Genomic DNA, 19,231 nt, shown 5'->3' on the forward strand with positions numbered 1-19,231 from the left:
AATGAGCCGCACAGTTTCATTATCGGGTGCGTTATCGGATACATTGCCACTTGTATCTGAAGTTTCTAAATTACATAGCGCCTCAGCTAAACTATCCATGTTTAATCGCGCTGGATGGATTAAATTGTGAGTCTTATGATCTCTGACAATGTACAGAAAACGAGTTTTCCCAGAGTCGGTAGACGGCTGGACTCATTCTCAACATTAGGGTATAACTTGAGCGAAAATGCGGAGAAACCAACTTCTACATAAATCATAGGACATGGTGGTATTGGACTAAATGATCCGCAGAATTGTCCTGTAGACAATTGCACCCGAGAATCCAGAGCATGTGATGTCTCACTGCGCGTGATTCGCGATGGGGAGGAGAAACCTGAATGAAGGGCTGAGATGGATCGTGAGCCCGGAGAGTATAGTGATGGAAGTGATCGAAAGAAAACTGGCTTCTCTGAGATTCCCCCATATACTTTAAGGACTAGGTCATCCTCTCCTCGGATTAGGTGACATTCTAACCGAAATCTTCTAAGCTGGATTTTATTCACAATCGTGATATGATGTATGAATTTCTTCATTATGCAGGCTTCGGAATCGTCTACTCTCCTGCTACGCGATTCAGAGATGGGTTATACAACCTGATAGCACTGATAGCAGAGGGATTTGTTATCGTGACTGCATTTCGGCTACCACTCGACTTAGCTGTGAATCAGTACCTGAGTCGAACCAGGGTAATGTTGGGTGAGCACAAGGCTGACCACATTGCTTCCAACAGTGTACTGTAGCGTACCGTTACGGCCTTGAGTCAAAGCCCTCCGGTCTTTTTAACTCTCTTTTCTACAGCGCGAGATTCATGGATATGGAGAGGAGCCCGAAGAATTCTCTACCTGGATTTGTATTACGTGCTAGGAAATAATACGAGGGTCTCGCGAATGGGAACGAGAATAACTGAAATAAGCTGGAATTACATTAATGATTTCGTGGTGATTGATACGAATCCTACAAATTGCCATTTGAACATCAGTGTTGTTTCAAATATTTCAACTCCTATTAAAAGAAACAAGTCGGAAACCGGAAGCTTGATGCTTCAGATATCAGGGTATAAAGATATAAAATTTGTGGTATATTTCATATTTTTCACCATCCGTTCTTTCATAATCCGAATTGTAGTGTATGTCAGTACCACATGAAAATACTCGTAAAATTGTAAGCGTTTGCTCACGTTTGGTCCAAAAACTATCGCAAACAGATTTTACTAAAGGTGGACCAGATCTTCTTTCACTTAAGCCATTGGAAGTCAGCTGTTATCAATTAGAGTAGATTATAAGCCACCTGGTCAGTCTATACTGCTATATCCAAGAACCCAAAGGGGGGGGCTCGAATTATGACTTAGCCATCGGCAGGTCTCCTGCATCGGCAGTACCTCCGCTGGAAATACACTAGCGTAACCTCCCGGTCCGACTTCGCAAATCATTATTTTTGATCTGTTGGAATAGATACAAGAATACTCTGGTTGAAAGTTTTCTTCAAACATGGCTTGCATCTAGCGTAATCTCAACGTTTCTAAGATATTACTGTGGCCGTAGGGCTCCGCAGTCCAATGTACAGACTTACCTAATAACACTGAACAATATTACGAATTTAATATAAAAGTTTAGGAGGACGACGTATTGGAGCACATACGGGTATGGACCAATACATATGGGTCTTTGAATTCGAAATTTAGGCTTATTTCCTCAGCACCGAATACCATCTTGCAAAGCAAGGCAAAGTTTCAAATGCGTAAAAATGACAAAGATCAGCTTCGGATCAAGTATATACTAACATAAAGAGAGAAGAGAAAAAAAAGGCAATGAAAAGGGATCGCAATCCCTCAACTCTTCCAGCAGGACTAAACTTGACTATTTTCCATGTATACATACAAGATATTCAAAGCAAAGTTGGTCACAGTTCCACCCAGCCTCAAAGGAATCTTCAGGTATGAAAGGTTTTATGTATTTTTATCTAAAAACATTTGAGTGGACATTTGTCAGAATATTCACTTTCGTGTGCTACTGACAGAATTTGCACTGAAGTGACAAGTTTGACCTACCATAACTTTGTTAATAATAGTGCGATTACAACGAAGGTTGATAGAATAGTACTTCTTATTACAACCTGTATTACTGCAAAAGTTCATTCTAGGGCGAACTTAAGGGGGGTTTTGCAGTCAATTACTACAAATTATATCAATATGTTATTATTAACTTTATTTGGATAGATATCGGTATGAAGGGTATTTCGGAGTCTAGGCTCCATACAGTGTCAGCTTCGTGATTTTTTTTAGATTTTTTAGTTAATTCGGCTCTGGGAACAAGTCCGTGAAAAAAAGACCACTTTTCAGGCCCCGCTCTCCCCCATTGTACATTAAATGTGTGAACTGAGAGCTTTGAAAAGTACTAATCGATATGCTTCATTTGATACTCCAAATGATTATGTTTAAAAATTTAAATTTTATACCCCCGTTTTGGATGTATCGAGACCCTCATTAATTGTATGCGTGGGCTGGGCTGGGCTGTAAGAAGTCATTTAATTTTAAAGTGAAAAGCCAATAGCAATAGTCAGACTAAGAAGAGTGCAATGCTTACAAAAAGCAAGACTAAAACGACAATTTCAGTAAACTTGCCACCCGGCATAAGGAAGATAAGCTAAATTAAGTGTTCCAGAAATCAAAGCATTTAGAAACGTTACCTGGCAAAAATCTACACCCCAATTGTAACCTGTGCGCTTTCATGTAAAAGTCCCATTAGTCATATGCAAAAGTACATAAAATAGTAAGCTCGTTTCGCATACTTGACGGTGACTCCGTGGAAATCGTGTTCAAGTTGAAATCCGAAATATTTCATGTCACAACATTCATCAGATTTTAATTGATATTTTACGTTGATTTTACATTTGCAGGGCCCGATGGCGTGAGAACCGAACCATTTTCAATACACCAAATCCACGTCTAATGAACGTTTCGTTGTTGCGTGACAATAAGTTGATGCATGGTCAGGAGCGACGCGGTTCCAGGATGTCGGTAAGAGCACCGTCACGTCAACCTAGCATGGCCTCATTGCGACCGCACTCCCCTAATCCGTCGTTAGGTAAGACAGGTTTGTATGCACAGCTTTTTCACCCTTTTTATGAAGCACAGAAAAAATGCACGTACCCTTAATGGCTACGTGGGTATAGGGTTTCATTTTCTCGGTGATTATTTTCCAGTGATTCAAATCCCCTGCACTTACACCAACCACACAATTTTCATTATGTTTTGTTTCAGTTTAGATTTTCAGAGTTATCTTGCGCCTAGTAGACTTTTCAACTGAAACTTTTCATTTGTTTTCGGTTTTTCATTTCACTGAATTTTCCCTCTTCCGACCATTTTCATTTATGCCTTTCTATGGATTTTTTTATCATCATGCAGCAGGAAAGTGCTTTTCAGCTGAATGCATTTCCAGAATGACGGCTTGATTTGGTTGAATTCAAAAGAAAATTTATATACGGACCTTATATGATAGACGGCCGCACACATACACCCAACGAACTCTATTAGAGCTCTCAACTGGAATTCGGTCAAATATGAGCTTTACCTTATCTATAGCTTTCTTCTGACTGGGGCAGTTTACATTAGTCCTAATTTTACTCGGAGTTAAATTATCGATAGACCATAATGACGTTGTTTGGAAATGATGATTTGATTAACATACATAAATGTTTTTTTAATCAACAGCTCGGGAAAATTTTGTGGGAAAATTTATTCATAAATTTTGAAAGGGGTTACTCACTGGGTTAACGGCTGCTTTTATATGTCAATTCGGAGTTGTTTGAACAATTACTGAATTCGGGACATGTAAATTTTGATTTGATTTTGATTTGAATTGATACTGCTGTGTCAAAAAAATATGAGAAAAATATAGTTTCGAATTTCAAGGAATAAAACATTGAGGAAAAGTTGGTATTCCCAAACTTTCAGTAAGAGCAGTATATCTAAAATCCAAACAGAATTTGAATAAACTTAACACAAGCGAAGGGTTTACTAGCAATGTACACCTAAAGTGCTTTATATAATATAATATATTGGTAACCATAAATTCCCTATGTGGGATAAAGCAGGTCAACCACTTCTACACGCCGACGATGACGAATCGTTGAAATGCGATTCAGCCTTCCTGAGTAACTTGCAGTGAAGTTGTACCCCATTCTTAAACTGATAAAAACACTATTGTCGACAGCATGTAGCCCTGACAGACTCCGCTTTGAACTTCAAATTCCTCCGAAATTTTACCTCGATCCAGCATGTGTCATATGTCGCCCTGATGTATCATCTTCAAATCTCAAGCTATCATGAACTGTGTCATGTCCCTCCGGACAGGCAGTAGTTAGAAGGACCCTGCTTTGGACTTCGAATTCCTGTGAGATTTTACCTAAGATGCAAGCGTTGACACTTTGTGCCATCATACGTCAGTCTGATAATAGCTATTAGTACCTCCGAAATACAGCTTTCCGTTGGCGCTTTCGCGGATGAATAACCAGAAGAGAACCCATTTCACCTCTCCACAATAATCCAGACAATGTTTATTTCGTAAATCGTCAGGCTTCTTTACTTGATTTGAGTCAATCGGCACTTTTGTTTGGAGTACCGCTCTCGAATCCAGATGTTGCCATGGCTTGTCAAATCATCCAGCTCTTTCGTGATAGCGATATAACGTGGTGAAACATGTTGGTATTTACGGCAGCTTCTGCTCTCCTCATCAATGTAATTGTGGATTCTTTTTCTGCCGCGGTACAGACTACACTGCACTGCTTTTCCATGCAGAGGCAACCTGTGTTGAATTTTTGGAGTCGAAGGTAGGCGACCAGCACATGATGGTCCCTTTTAAAACCAGTGTCACTACCTCTTTTGTTACGTACATTCAGGAGAATATTAGATCTACTACAGATAGCGATATTATTGATCTGATCCGATATTTGTGGTCAGTCAGTCGTAACCAAATTTAATTTAAAGTAGGTCCTGTACTCGAACAATATACCCCCATTGACGAGGCGATAGAAGTTTCAGTAGTCTACAAATTAAGGCCTACACTCCCATTATATATCCGACCGACGTGTTATTAGAATACACCTTGGCATTCAAATAACTAATCATCAAAACAGTGTTAATTTTAGGAGACTTCTCCAGAACTAGGTCTAATTAGTTATCTGGAATATCCTTCTCTTCTTTGTGGAAAATCTGCATTGGTGCGTGCCGCTGTACAATTGTGATACTTCTTAAGCGGATTTTGGCAGTGAAAATCCTGTCAAAAATTGGCCCCCAGAGCATAGGAGTGTGCGTTACGATATCCGTCCCAGAGTCTCACCAGTTTACGCTCTTGAAGAAAGCGGTAATTACGGGTGCCCTTGTTATCGCCGTGAAGGAGGATGTGCTTACTTCAGAAACCTTTCATTAACTGCTAACAATTGGTTTGCAAAAGGTCATTGCCATAAGGTCAAGCCCTGTCCGGGTTGATGTTGAGCTTTTGGTAGCAATTGAGTTTCGAAATTTGCAGGCTGCATTTGCCCCCAAATTTCTATCCCTTTTAGTCGCCTTTTCGACAATCAGGGACTATATTGAGCGTATTCTTAAGCCCGAACTACCTGATAACCGTAATAATAAATTAAGTTTTTTAAGGAAGAGTGCTGTGCTGCACTTCCCGACATTTGCCGGGTACTAGAGCTCAGAGCATCACGTTTACTCCCACTCGTAATCTTCAGTTCCGGACCATCATCGGTCTGTGTAGTCAGCCATATCGTATGGTGCCCATTCGAAACGTGGACAGCAAATTCACTTTCGCCAGTGAAAATAGTACTTTTGGTGGTGCCCTAGTGTTCATCAATATTCTTCGGTCAGTTTTTCAAGATTTCTGTCTTCGGGTCAGGTAAGTTGAATTGTCAACTCCATTCTCTGGGGAAACGAGGTAAAACGGGGAAAAGGAAGGTTCAAATCTCTCACTCCGTGGAAGAATTTCGGGGCTTCTTTCCTTGAAAAAAATGTGGTGCTCTAAATTAGGTTATATTGAAATCGTAAGGGCTTACTTTTTTACTGTATTCAACATGTTTCTATATCCACTGCGAAGCTGTTTTTCTTGTATCCTTATTAATCTTAACCTGACATATCGAAGTTGACCATAATTTACACTGAAGTGTCCCGCCGACACGCGCTTGCACCTCTGTGCTAGCCAGGCTCGGCAATGTTGAGGAGGAAAGTCTTCAAATTAAATAGAACTGTTCCGTGAATTTCACTTCCGCATTTTCGGATGCACATGTATCATCATCTTATTCTGAACATATGCCCACTTGGTGAATTGTGGTTAGTCAGAATGCTCGCAATAGTTTTGCATGTCTTCTTGCTTTTCGACAGGATGAGCTCCGCAATATATATAATTGGTTCTGAATGGAAAATTTAGGCCTTGTTGTCCGTATTATAAGCTTGTTTCCAGTTTTTGATTAGAGCATTAGCATTAGTAGCATTAGACTTCAGTCCTTTCAACGAGTAATATAAAGACTCAACGATTTTTGAGGTGATGAAAGTATTGCACAACGCCCTTAAGACTTCTTGGGTGTTGCTGCAAATTATATCTTGCCTGTTTTTTAATCGCTCATGAATCTCCTAGATTTCTGTTCTTTGAATCGTATATATTTCAACCGGAAGGATCGTCGTAAATTTTCCCAAAAGGAAAATTCGGTTTCTCGTTTTTATCCGAAATCTTACGGGATGTCCGAACCATTATTGTGGAAGGCCATCGTAAATATCTCGCTGTATTCTTCGGGCCTATCCTAATTTTCTCTGCGGCTGAAACTGACTAACTAAGAAAGCACTTGTGGTTCAGTCTTCGTTCCTTCTATTAGTTTAAGTTAAGTAATAATCCACACCTATTTGATAATCTTACAATCTCTGGGTTAGAATAGCATAAATTCACTTAACTAAGGTATAATCGGCAGCACGTTCTCTGGGAGAATAGTAGAATTAGAAAGGCGCACAGTCAAAGCCTCCCCCATCAATATCTAAGAACACTTCCATCAGGTAATCGTCATTCAGAGTTGCGTACTTTGTTTTTGAAACCAACGAATGAAGAACTCTGGTGGTAGTGGGTCAGTCAATGCTAACCACAGTGTACCTTAGTCCGTACCGTTACGACATTGAATGAGCTGCTTTAGCATGCTTCAAGAACAAGTGGAGTTGGGTTATTGCACCAAGAATTATTATTATTATAATGGAGAGCAAACTCACAGCAATATCTACGCCTTGACTTTCATCTAGCTGTCCCTATCTTAATGCCTTTTCGCGAATGTAACACTTAACCAGTCTCTCCAGACATTCAATTAAAAATATTGTTCAGCTGACTTATCTGCTGTTTGCCTTTTTTGAGTTTGAATAGTCACCTTTCCTAAGTTTGGGTGTCAAAACTACCTTAACCTTCTGCCAAAAGGTGGACACGTAATCCACATCAAGCCATGCTAGAAAAATTTTTCGTGGCAGTCGCTCTAAGTGCTGTATATCTTCCTTTAGCGTTGATGGATGGATCCCATCCGTGCCAGGTGGTTTGAAGCACCCAAGCGACTGTACAGTAGCTCCCACTTTTTCACTTGTAGTCACCGCGGGACGTTGGTGTTGAAGGATTTGTAGAAACTGTCACTGTTTCCAAGAGAGCGTGCACTGACTCGACTCAAGAGATTGTAAAAATACCATCTGGTTTGATAAAAAAGCCCAACTTGGCCGAGTTACCCCTTTTAAGAACTCTGCACAGCCCTAAGGTTGCCTTCCAGTTCCTCACAGTATGTTCTATGCGATTATGACTCTGAATTCCAGAGTTATTAGTGCTCTTGCTTCCACTAGACAAAAACGTTTCATTACGTATGAGTCAGGAGCAGTCTCTTGAAAGCGCCCTAAAAGTGTGTGATCCACAATTTTCTGTTGAACTTCAATCGCCAACGGAGTCTTGATTTGCCTTGTGTTCATTATACTGTGTCAAATCCGTTTTTTAGAATTCTGTCTTCGTATTATAGTTTGGTCCCCTGTTGACATCCTTGAAGTGCAGATTGTTAGCTCAATAAGTTCAATTGTTCAAGTTCTGACCGCAGTTACAAGACCAGTCGAAGTAATAAAATTAAATACCATCTCTCCTTACTCTAATATTGGACACAGCACAATAACTATGTCGAGTGATCCTTAATTCGTCGACGGAAGACACATAGTATCATACGATAAGTAGACTGAGGCAGCCATTGCTTTTCTCTTCTTGACATTAATCTATTTCTGTAAGATGATTGCAACGAAGTGCTGTCTGAAAATGATTGCTTCTTACAATTTTGATATTGTGGATATTGTGGTTCTTCCATCGAGAACAATACTAACTCTTTAAATGACCTAATACTACTGATATGTATCATCATCATCATCAGCGGCGCAACAACCGGTATCAGGTCTAGGCCTGCCTTAATAAGGAACTGCAGACATCCCGGTTTTGCGCCGAGGACCACCACTTCGATATCCCTAAAAGCTGTCTGTTGTCCTGAGTTACGCCATCGCTCCATCTTAGGCAGGGTCTGCCTCGTCTTCTTTTTCTACCATAGATATTGCCCTTATAGACTTTCCGGGTGGGATCATCCTCATCCACACGGATTAAGTGACCCGCCCACAGTTATATTGGAGCATCATATGTTCTTCGATCAGAAAGTTATAAGGAAGTCCTACAACTTTGCCATCCTTGTTGCTCCTAGACAGAAGGAGGTCTTGGCCTGATACAAATGGACCATCCTTTATATTTTTTTATATAAGCATAGTGATATATGTAATAGAAAGCAGTAAGCCATGATCATTCTTTCACCAGGTTTCCGCAACACCCTACAATCGAACACTTGGTCCTTTCGCAATCGATTTCTCTGAAAATTGTCCCCAGTGGAAGCTGCACAGAGGAGTTCTGTCCCTGTATGCACAACCCTCGTGTGTGGATTCATGTTAGAGAAGCGAACCGAAAATGTTACAAATTGTTCTGGTTTATATGAATCGAAGACCATTATTGTTCTTGACTATCTGAATTCAAGATGACACTCTACAGTTTTCGATTCCGATCTTTTCAACAAATAGTGGAACATTATATGGGGAATATTCGTGAGCACCCTTTGAATCTTTTGGTTTCGCTCCATCATCAAATTGAAATGCAGGACATTAACCTGCAGCGCATTTGCCGACATCAATATTGGCTTCATTTTATTTAACATACGAATGATGTTCACTACCCTATTTCGAGAGTTTAGCAATGCACCCTAAATAGAGGAGTTCATGATAAACGGTCCCTCTGACATTTTGCCATCTTTAAACAAGATTTTCATCGTAATTATGAAATGAGGCTACTGTTTGAACATACGTTCTCGTCTTTTCCGCCTGTTCCTATGAGAGGAGCTGCTTCATTGAGATTTCGCACGCTGATTTGATCCCTTGAAGGGACACTGATGCTTGTTTACCCAGAAAACATGAAAGTAGGCCCTACTTGGTCTTATGCTTCTGTTTGCTCATATTATCGCTGACCGGACAGTCTGCTGCATCCAGTGTACCTTACCTTGCCCTGCTTGCACCGAGTTGCGAGTTCAATTTCTCTGGACATTACCATTGGTCGACTTTGAGCCTTCCCAGGCTCGCAGTGTCTAATTCGCATAGATCAGTTTTCACAAACCGGCAGTAGTCAAAGTTTAGCGCAGGTAATCGAAACTGTACGCTCTATGAGAAAATAGGCATATTGTTGTGCTTTTTACGCTGCCGGGTTTGTCCTCATGAAGTAAATCCGGTAAATTCCGCGGGAGGCCCCTAGTGCTAAGCCAACGATACGGTTAGTTTTGACGCAAAATATTCCCGTATTTACCTTTTTTACTAGGCTCTACAAGTACATTACCTGAGTGCCATGATGAGAAGGTGTTCTAACACAAATCTGCAATATTCCATAGTAGGTGGCATTTCAAACGTTTTACTATAAACGTCTAGTTCTTTCGCCTGTAATATAATAGCTCCGAGAAATGGAATTTGTCAATTACTGGTCAAACATTTCCAGAAATCTGTTGTTGGGTTGCTTCCTGGAAACTGACTTGATTACCATAGTTTTAAAAATGCTACCGGGTGTAATTTGCATCAAGCATTCGTCATGGGTAACTTTATGAAAAATAACCCTTCATTTTCTGGTGTCAGTCATATGAACCATGTCTTATGTGGATAATCGAGCCTCCCACAATGCATGGCATTAGTTGCAATTAAGGATATCTTCCAGAAAACGAAAATGTTTGTCCTGTTTGGTTTTTATGAAGGTTTCCTTATAGGAGGGGTATCTATATCTTATTTTGAATGAATACAGAGTTTTAACAATTGCTTTTCGTTCCTGGTCCGACATCAAGTGGATTCGGGCTTAAGAGCCCTCAACATTTAAACAAAATATTTTCAACTCTGGCAGAACTTTGACCCAAAGTATTGACGTAGTCATGTCATGCTCCGCGAATTATATAATGGAGCATTTTACATTCGCCGACCGTTTCAGTCACCCTGTTCCCAAGGCAGAGGTGAGCCAGCATCTGATGAGTTGCCTCTGCAGAGGCAACTATAAAGAATCAGATTACTACAAGTGGAAATGTGCTCCACTTTATTTCAATGTAAAAAAGCAAAACAAATTAATTTTTAATTTTCCGAATTATCACAATCCCAATGGGTGCCGGATTTTATTTAATACTAGCGCTAATTGGCGAGCATTTAGACCTGGACGATCCTACCTATTTAAAAAATAAAAGGGCGCTGGTGGTGGTGCCCGGTGTTAGGGTATTGGGAAAAGCCGTCGAGAATTCCCCGCAAAATCGAACACATATGCAAAATCCCAGATTACTGCATGGTTTAAACCAAATTGTGTGAGACTCCCAGAACATCAAGGGAAGCCGTAAGGAATTTAGGTGGAAAACCTGTAACTGACAATATTACGGGAACTATCACCACTTTCTCGGGACTTTGATTTCCTGAGCCAGTGGCTTATAGCTTCTCCACTACTACGCCAATAATATACGCGCAGCAACTGACAACACGTCAGGTTTGTTGTGTGCTGTATGGCAATCAGTTATAACTTGCCGCTCCCGATACATGCTGGAAGCAGAACTATCAAGTACTAACTGCGGCTCCTATCGGTAAACTGGAAATATTTTCCCATTTTCAGCCCATGCTTGCATGCAAGGTTTTGATGGATCATCTTACATCGGTGTCATAAGAGTGCAGCCCGAAACGAGATGATCTCTAACGCCGAACCTCAAAGTCTGTACTGGTCGTTCTTCACCCGTTCCTTCACTATGAGCTTTCTATAAGCTCGAGTGGCGACCACTTCGTTCTGAACAGCACACATAAATCCCTCCGTCTCAACAAAAAACTCTTCCACACACAACCACCTGTTCGACAAATGCAAATCGACAAATGTGTGTCAAAAACAATTCACGTGTTTACCGTGCATTGCCTTCGACTTCCATTCATCGACCCACTCTTGGTCTGACTTCACCTTAATCAGAGGATTGAAAGATCGATTCTTCAAGCTAAGTAGAATCAGTCCACAGTCTGCGTTACAAACAGTCGCATACAAGGCACTTTGCTGTAAAAATAAACGCATAGCGAGTCGACATGACGGTGATGTTGCGCCGCCACGACAACCACGCCCCTGCCTCCGATGTCACGAGGCAGGACATAGTAGACCGTACCCACCGCTAGACGTTTTTCAGATCGGTTTTCATTCACGGCGATATTCCGAATGCATAAGCCAGTGAAGGAATAGCGATTAGTGGGTAATCGGTCTTGTGTCTGCGGGTTCCTGCACCGTGTTTTTCTCAGAGGTAAGGTAGATAATCCCCGCAGTGAGGAATAGTGGGGATTCCTCCGGTCGACTCACGACCTAATTTATGCTATTTGCCAACCGAATATGTATACTGGTAAATTTTTTATAGAAGAAATTCTGCACCCAATCCAAACCTGAACCCCTTCAGTTCTTCGGGTTGTTTATGGCTCGTTGAACCTCCTCTTCGGTAACATCCGCGAAATTCATGCCAGACGTAGTAGTATGGCGGAGTTCTGTTTCTGCTTTAGTGTGTCTAGGATTTCACCCGCGGGTGTTTCACTGGGAATAGCATAGTTCCTGTAAACGCTCTGTACTTTATTTCTCACCCGTCTGGTAGCACCGCCAGTACTGATTTGTATCAGCCTAGCAGCGTCCTTCCTTAGAGAGTCTCGCCTACCTTCCAGACGAATTTTCCATGGTGGATCTCTTCGATCACTCCAACCAATAACCAAGCACCACAATTAGCAAATGATTGTAGTTGCAGCAACATATCAGCACACAGCCAAGATGCGATCTTATCGTTAATTTGAGATAGAATTGTCGGAGTTGCTAGAGATACATAGAGCCTGGCAATACCTGATATTTGCAAGAAGAGTGCTTCCCCGAGTACTGAAACTGTTGCCCGCAGTGCAGTGTGATGTTGTTGATGCCGACGCCTCTGCTCCCATTGACTCTTGATCACTAGTTTTCGCGACGACCTTAAGTCAAATACGCTCCCTGATGATGACCGGGATTTACATTAAATTATTGAATTTTGTATTATAATTAAAGACTCCGATAATAACATATAAAAAGATCGAAGATATTATATTTATTTTTTTTTGCCAAAAAAATCTGAAAAAGGTTCAAATATCGAGCGTCACATAGGTAAGTCCCGTTCAAATTGCAATGGCATTTCTTGGAAAGGGTATGAGATGAGATCATCTTTAAGGGTAGTGAACTCAGTGGTTCAACGATTTCTAATAAAATCTAGTGCATGCACATACTGAGATGCAGATTTTGCAACTTTTTGAGAATGTAAATATTAATAGTTATCGGCGGGCGGGATGACTATTCTGAATACGCGTGCAAATCAGGAAATCAAACCAAAAGTGTGAGGAATCTGGAATTAGTTAAATGCTAAACCAACAAGAAGCCGACATTTCTGAAATATCCTCATTATGTTTCGTCTAAACGCAAATCTTATTTTGTAGAGTAGAAACCATTTTGTTTGTCTGATCAAAATCTAAACTACTTAATTTTTTTATAGATGAAGTGATGTACTTGATCTAGAACTTCCATCTGAATCTGAGTTTTCTGACCTAAAAGCCAACTAGTGGGGAATTCCGTAAAATATTCATAGAAAATGAATATGTAAGCTTCCGAATAAGTTTGTAGCATGTTTACAGAAAAAGTAACGATTTTTTATGGTACCAACGAAGTCCACAAGAAATTTTGTCCTAGAATAGAAGAAACTTTACTGCTGCAAAATAAATGTTTGTTTTCACTCATCGTATGTATGAAATGCATAGTTTTGATTTGTCACTTTCTCCAGAACTATCCTCAAGTGCTTTTCCATTATTCCATCCTTTGATTTGAATCATGCTTATCTTTATTGTATTATTTTTTAATTTTCAATTTGCTTTCTTTGAAGCTTGCATTGGTACGCTTGTCGGGCTATCCATGCATACTGTAAAGGATGACAAGGTTCAACTGGAAGATATCGAAGTTGTATTTAAAAATTATTCAATGAATGGAAGTAATCCGAAGTCTGAGGAATTCACTCACTTCCAGAAGGATCTAGTCATCTGAATCTCAAAACATATTCTCTGTCGTATTGAGTGGTGTTGGGAACATCAAATATTGAACATTGTCTTCCTCTAAAAAACTGTTTGAAAAGAACATTAAAATAATTTTAGGTGATCGAAGAGTACCGCGATCCAAAGGTACTATCAAATCAAATGATTCCCGATTTAGCGAATATTCCGGCAATCATGTAAAAACTAGTGACAATACTGCAAATAATATTCCTCACTCCTCGGTGGCCACATCATCAAACGTAACGCATCAAAATAGTATTAAAACGAATAAATTCTAGTTGTTTCAGGTGTGAAATTGTTTATTGAGCAACAGATGAATCCTCGCATTTCCATGAAATGACTGGTATCCTGTTTAGTTTTTTGTTGTAAATTAATAAATTGAATGCGAAAGCAATGATTTTTGAAAACTTACTGCATTGGCAAGTGATGTAAATTGGTTATGAATAGATTGAAATGATTGGAATGCTAGATTTAAAATGTAAATATATGTGAACAGGATATAGGACTATTTGGAAAATCAAGTACACAATCCTGAAATAAGGTTGGCTTTGGCCGTAAAATTGTTGGTACTCGTACGATTATGACAGTAGCCACTTAGTGGGAAAGTAGTCAAGTCTAGCTAATCCTTCAAACTATCCTCAATTGTTGGTTGTAGTTTTATGTTTCTTTATTTCCGGACGCAAATTCAGATAAATTCAACTTCCTTCATGGGCTATTGTTACCGAACTACTTCTTGAAAGTCTACTCTAATCTTAGCGCGAATATTCCGCGATTGCATAATTGCACTACTATCATGTCTACACCTTCGTGTATCTGTCTTCCTGAGATGCTCTTATTGGCATATCCGGATAGCTAACACTTCATATCACAGCTTTTCTTAGAGAACAATGTACCATTAAAATATAATGCACACATCGAAGGATTTGTAAACAAAAATATCTTAGTCTATAATATATTAGGTTGGGGAAAAAGTAATGTCGTATTTTGTCAATAGATGGCGGTACTTAAACATATCTTGTGTTGTACTTATCGCATTGGGTCATACTATACGGCGATTTGAAGACGACAATCTGGGCTACAGGTGTCTCTTTGACAGTTCTATGATCGTACGTTTCAGTCTCAAGTTATATCGCGTCAAAGGTGGAGTCCACCAAGGAAGGAATTCGTCATATTTTACATTTTTACTACCTGAGAGGTAAAAATGCAACGAAGGCGGCCAAAAAAATTTGTGAAGTTTATGGGTCCAATACTGTAACGATTCGCATAGCAGAGCGTTGCTTCGATCCATTTCGTTCTGTTGTAGTGGTTGTTGAAGATACACCCCGTACTGGTAGGCCAATCGTCGTGGAAACTGTCGAAATCATCCTAGTGGACCGGCATGTGAGCATTCGCTCGATTGGCCAGGAACTGGGTAAGGACCATAAAACCGTTTGGAACCATTTGCAGAAGATTGGATTTCAAAAAAAGCTGGATGTTTGGGTGCCACACGAGTTGACGCAAAAAAATCTCTTGGGCCGAATCAACGCCTCCGATGCACTGCTGAAACGGAACGAATTCGGCACATTTTTGAAGCCGATGGTGACTGGTGATGAAAAGTGGATCACGTACGAAAATTTCTAGCGAAAAAGATCGGCCCAAACCATTGCCAAGTCATTTTAATCATCACGGCCTCACACGTCCTTGATGACCCGGCAGAAGCTACGAGAGCTCGGATGGGATGGCCTATCGCACGCAGCGTATAGTCCGGACCTGGCACCAAGTGATTACCATCTCTTCCGGTCCATGCAAAACGCTCTTCCTGCTACTAAGTTCGCCTCAAAAGAGCCTTGCGAAAACTGACGGTCTGAGTTTTTTGCAAATAAGGAGTGGGGGAAGGGGGGTTATAAGAGGGGGTTAATGGAGTTACTTTCTAAATGGCAACAAGTTGGCGAACAAAACAGCGCATATTTGACTTAAATCGGATAATTCTAAGTATGTTAAATAAAGCGTTAAAATTCGATCACAAATACGACATTACCTTTTCCCCAACACAATATAATAATATTGTTCCTCTGTTGATTTTTCTTCGATAGAAAAAGCTTTGTCCTCCATTCAATCGATACTTTTCAGCTTTCAATTTCTATACCCAATCTATTTTTTCGGCCCACAATTTGGATGACAAAAACAACGGCCAAGCCGTGATATGAAAATAATATAGCATATTAAATATTACTCATTACAACACGGACGCGTATCATTTTTAAATGTTAAATATGGTCAGCCAGAATGTCCACAATATTCTGCAAATCTTCCTGTTTTTCGACAGGATAAATTGTGCATTATGCTGCTTAGTTCTGGTAGGAAAAATATGGTGTCTTCTACTTCCTTTTCTTCAGCCTTTGTCCCGTTCACAAGCGGAGTCGGCTCGTCGTGAATGAATGATCTGGGTGCAATATCGAGGCTTTTAAATCCCCATCCAGCGTATCAAGCCACCGTCGTTTCGGCCTAATGCATTTAGATTATACCACTTGTTCTTATGCGAATCTTGTTACCAGTTTTTGGAAGCAACACTTACCTAATATCGGTGTAATTATAGCAACAGGTGTCGCTTCAGCCAGTCTACTCCCAAGCGAACAGAGTCATCAGTATGCAGACGGCAGCTCAGAGACTTATTTCTTTCGCTAGTTGGGACAAACCTCTCCACTTTTCAGTAGGAAAGAGGCAAGCGTTGAATGCCCCGAGCAGTTCGTCTAGTCGATGGTGGACACTAGTTTGTATAGCTCTGGCGAGATCCCATCAGGTCCTGGCGCCTTTCAACTCTTTTAAGAAAATTAGGCAATCCTGGGCGCTTTTCACGTTGTTAACGCCCATAGGATTCAGTCCATCTGTTCGGTATTGAGGGAACATGGTTTTCGCAGGGCTCCGACTTTTCGGGCTATCCGTTTAACACCTAATCCCCACGAGCTGGACGGGGGCGTCCTGCAAGCAGCGAAACTTACATTTGTTTATCTTTCATTGTACTGCATACCGCCTCCAGGTTGTTTTATCGTTGTGTGAAACGATAAAACTTAAAATACCACTTTCTGAGCTCGTAATTTTCATCATCCATCACCAGCACGTCCAGGTGACTTCCTGAGCATAGGAACCCTAAAGGCTATCGCTGTCCGGTTACAGGTAACTGGTGCGACAGTGGCATATTTCCTGCAAAGTCTTTCTTTTTCGGTTTTTGCAAGGACAGTGCACTGCGTTCCCACTCAGCATATATCCAAAGCAATCAGCTAAGTTTCAGCAATTCCCTTTGTGGCTGCACCCGCGATTAGCTGCACTGCAGGGTAGTGAAGTTCCCGCTCCTCCCCTGGCTACAGAATGTTTTTGGGAGACTCTGTTTTTATTTGGCTGCACGTCGACACGTTCAGACCTTGCTGCCTCCATCGCTCGTCAGTGCGGCAAGGTAGCAATTTTCGTGCTGCGCCTAAACACAGCCAACTTTTTCTCCATAGCTACCATTTCCTCAGCCTTACAATTTTTTTCTTTCGTGGAAATTCTTCCAGCGCATCGTGTTCCTAGGAGGCTCTTTACCCAGAATAACTTCCAAGTATTTCACTTTTTCAGAAAATTTAAGGTTTATCACCTCTAGAAGGACCATTTAGTTTCCTTTTTTTGCAAATAATACTAATTCAAATAGTAGTGAGTCGATCAACTTGCTCCACAGACGTGGCGATAGTATACCCCCTGGAGAGCACCGCCTTCCGTTGCTTCGGTTGTTAGATAACGGTCAAAATTTATTTCTGCGCTAGGAGAACGTATTCAGTACAGATATAGGTTAGCCTAACTCGACAACTTGAATTGACTGTATATTTATGATAGCTCTAGTTCAGCAGTTTAAACTATTTTTTTAGTCGATCGGTAATTTTTTCAAAAATGTGAAATTTTTATCAAATTCACTTTTCTTTAAAACTTTATACCTCGTTTCAATTGCAGTTTTGAGATCAAAGGCATTACATTTAATTGCTGCTACCTCTCTCATCTAGCGCACATACGAGTAGATACTCCTGGAGCGCAGGTATGTGCACTCCTGATTCCCAAACTGTGTCACCACTCTCAACATCGGTGTCTGAAGCATGGGAACTCTAAGCTTGTTCAGTCCCAGCATCGTCGGTGTTGTTCGAACTTGTTATTGTCGAACTAGCATTGGCATTTTCTCGATATAACTCTTCAAGAGCTGCAATGCTTCGAACTCGCGGGAAAACACATTTACTAAGAAATAAATAAGGGAATTCACATGTAATAGCTTATTTTAACGTTCAACTGTATATACCAGTATACTCCAAGGCAAAAATGCTTGAAAACGATTAGAACGAGATTCCGAAATGACGTCATTCTCTATCCTTCTTCTATCTTCGAAACCAAGGAGTAAAAAGCGATGTCACAGGACTTTCCACGCGAGTAAAGGCGGTGGGTGTCTTCAGACATTGCAGCGAGAATGGTAATCTTTCTAAGCTAGCCCTGAACAACTATATTGGGATGGGCTAGCAGAGAATGTCGCATCTCGTATTTACATCTTTTTAAAAAGGATTCATGATAGGGCTTTAGACTGTTATTGATGGTGAAAGGTTTTGCCAATGATCCTGTAGCTTTTATCTGGCTTCGAACATTAGCTAGGAACAGAATAGTCAGTCGCCAAATTCTCTCAAGTCGATTTACAGTTTTACCCTGGGAATGCTATCAAAGCAGTCTTGAAGTTGATGAAGGAATAAAGCAACTGATGCCCATATTCCAAAATTGTTTTCAACGCTTACCGTGCGGCGAAAATTTGCTCTGTAGCTAATTTGCAGGAAGTGGAGCCTCATAGGTATGGGCGGATGATTTTGTGAGTGTATGGGGCTTTCGGCCTAGCAAGATAGGTGAGAATATCTTACAGATAGTACTCAGGAACGTTACAAATCTGCATAATGTTGCCTTTTTAATGTATGGAACAATTAAAACTTCATTGGAAGCCGGTTCGCTGTTACAAGCCACTTGGTGTAGTTGGTTGTCTCCATAATTCGGTTCTAATTACGTCGGTGTCCGGTGCCTTATTATTCTTAGGCACATGAATTTCCATGACTATTTCTTGCATATTCAGTGGTGGCGACGGCATTTATCTTGGTCTCGGTTGGATGATCAACTAGATTTATATGATTTCATATTAACGTCTTGATAAAACTTCTGTGCCTGATGCGTTTGCCCCCGTACTTCTCGTGTTCACTGACCTGGTGCGTCTGCCAGGCTTTCTTTTCCCGTGTGTGAAGTTGATCCTTCGCTTGATGGTGTACGCGCAATAAAAATGAAGACTAGCAAAATTTAAGGAACTTGCGGTATGAATATAAGAGGCTAGCAGAGAGTTCGTTTCGAGACTCCTTTAGAACACGTTGTGAGGACTTGGAGGACGGAGGGGAGACTTCAAAGCTTCGCAGAATCCCTAAGAGGAATCTAGCGATCAAGTTAGACTCTCTGGATGGATGGAACTTCCACGACAGACTCTGTGAGGAGTACGCCAGCGAGGAGAATAGG

The 19,231-nt window shown here is 40.7% G+C and overlaps 1 protein-coding gene across 20 annotated transcripts in view; it reads left to right on the plus strand.

Moving 5' to 3' along the window:
* The window catches only part of LOC119651124, a 413,254-nt gene that overhangs the window by 384,181 nt on the left and 9,842 nt on the right, over positions 1 to 19,231 (plus strand). For 9 of the 20 annotated variants that reach the window (XM_038054507.1, XM_038054504.1, XM_038054503.1 and 6 more), the window contains one exon: positions 2,935 to 3,131. In XM_038054507.1, the coding sequence (XP_037910435.1) occupies positions 2,935 to 3,131 (197 nt within the window). Of the gene's footprint in view, positions 1 to 2,934; positions 3,132 to 13,149; positions 13,254 to 13,798; positions 13,987 to 19,231 lie in introns of those variants that run through there. The other 11 variants (XR_005249418.1, XR_005249419.1, XR_005249420.1 and 8 more) reach the window with 11 other exon arrangements.

This window comes from Hermetia illucens, chromosome 3, assembly GCF_905115235.1.
Source record: "Hermetia illucens chromosome 3, iHerIll2.2.curated.20191125, whole genome shotgun sequence".
NCBI classification, from domain to species: domain Eukaryota; kingdom Metazoa; phylum Arthropoda; class Insecta; order Diptera; family Stratiomyidae; genus Hermetia; species Hermetia illucens.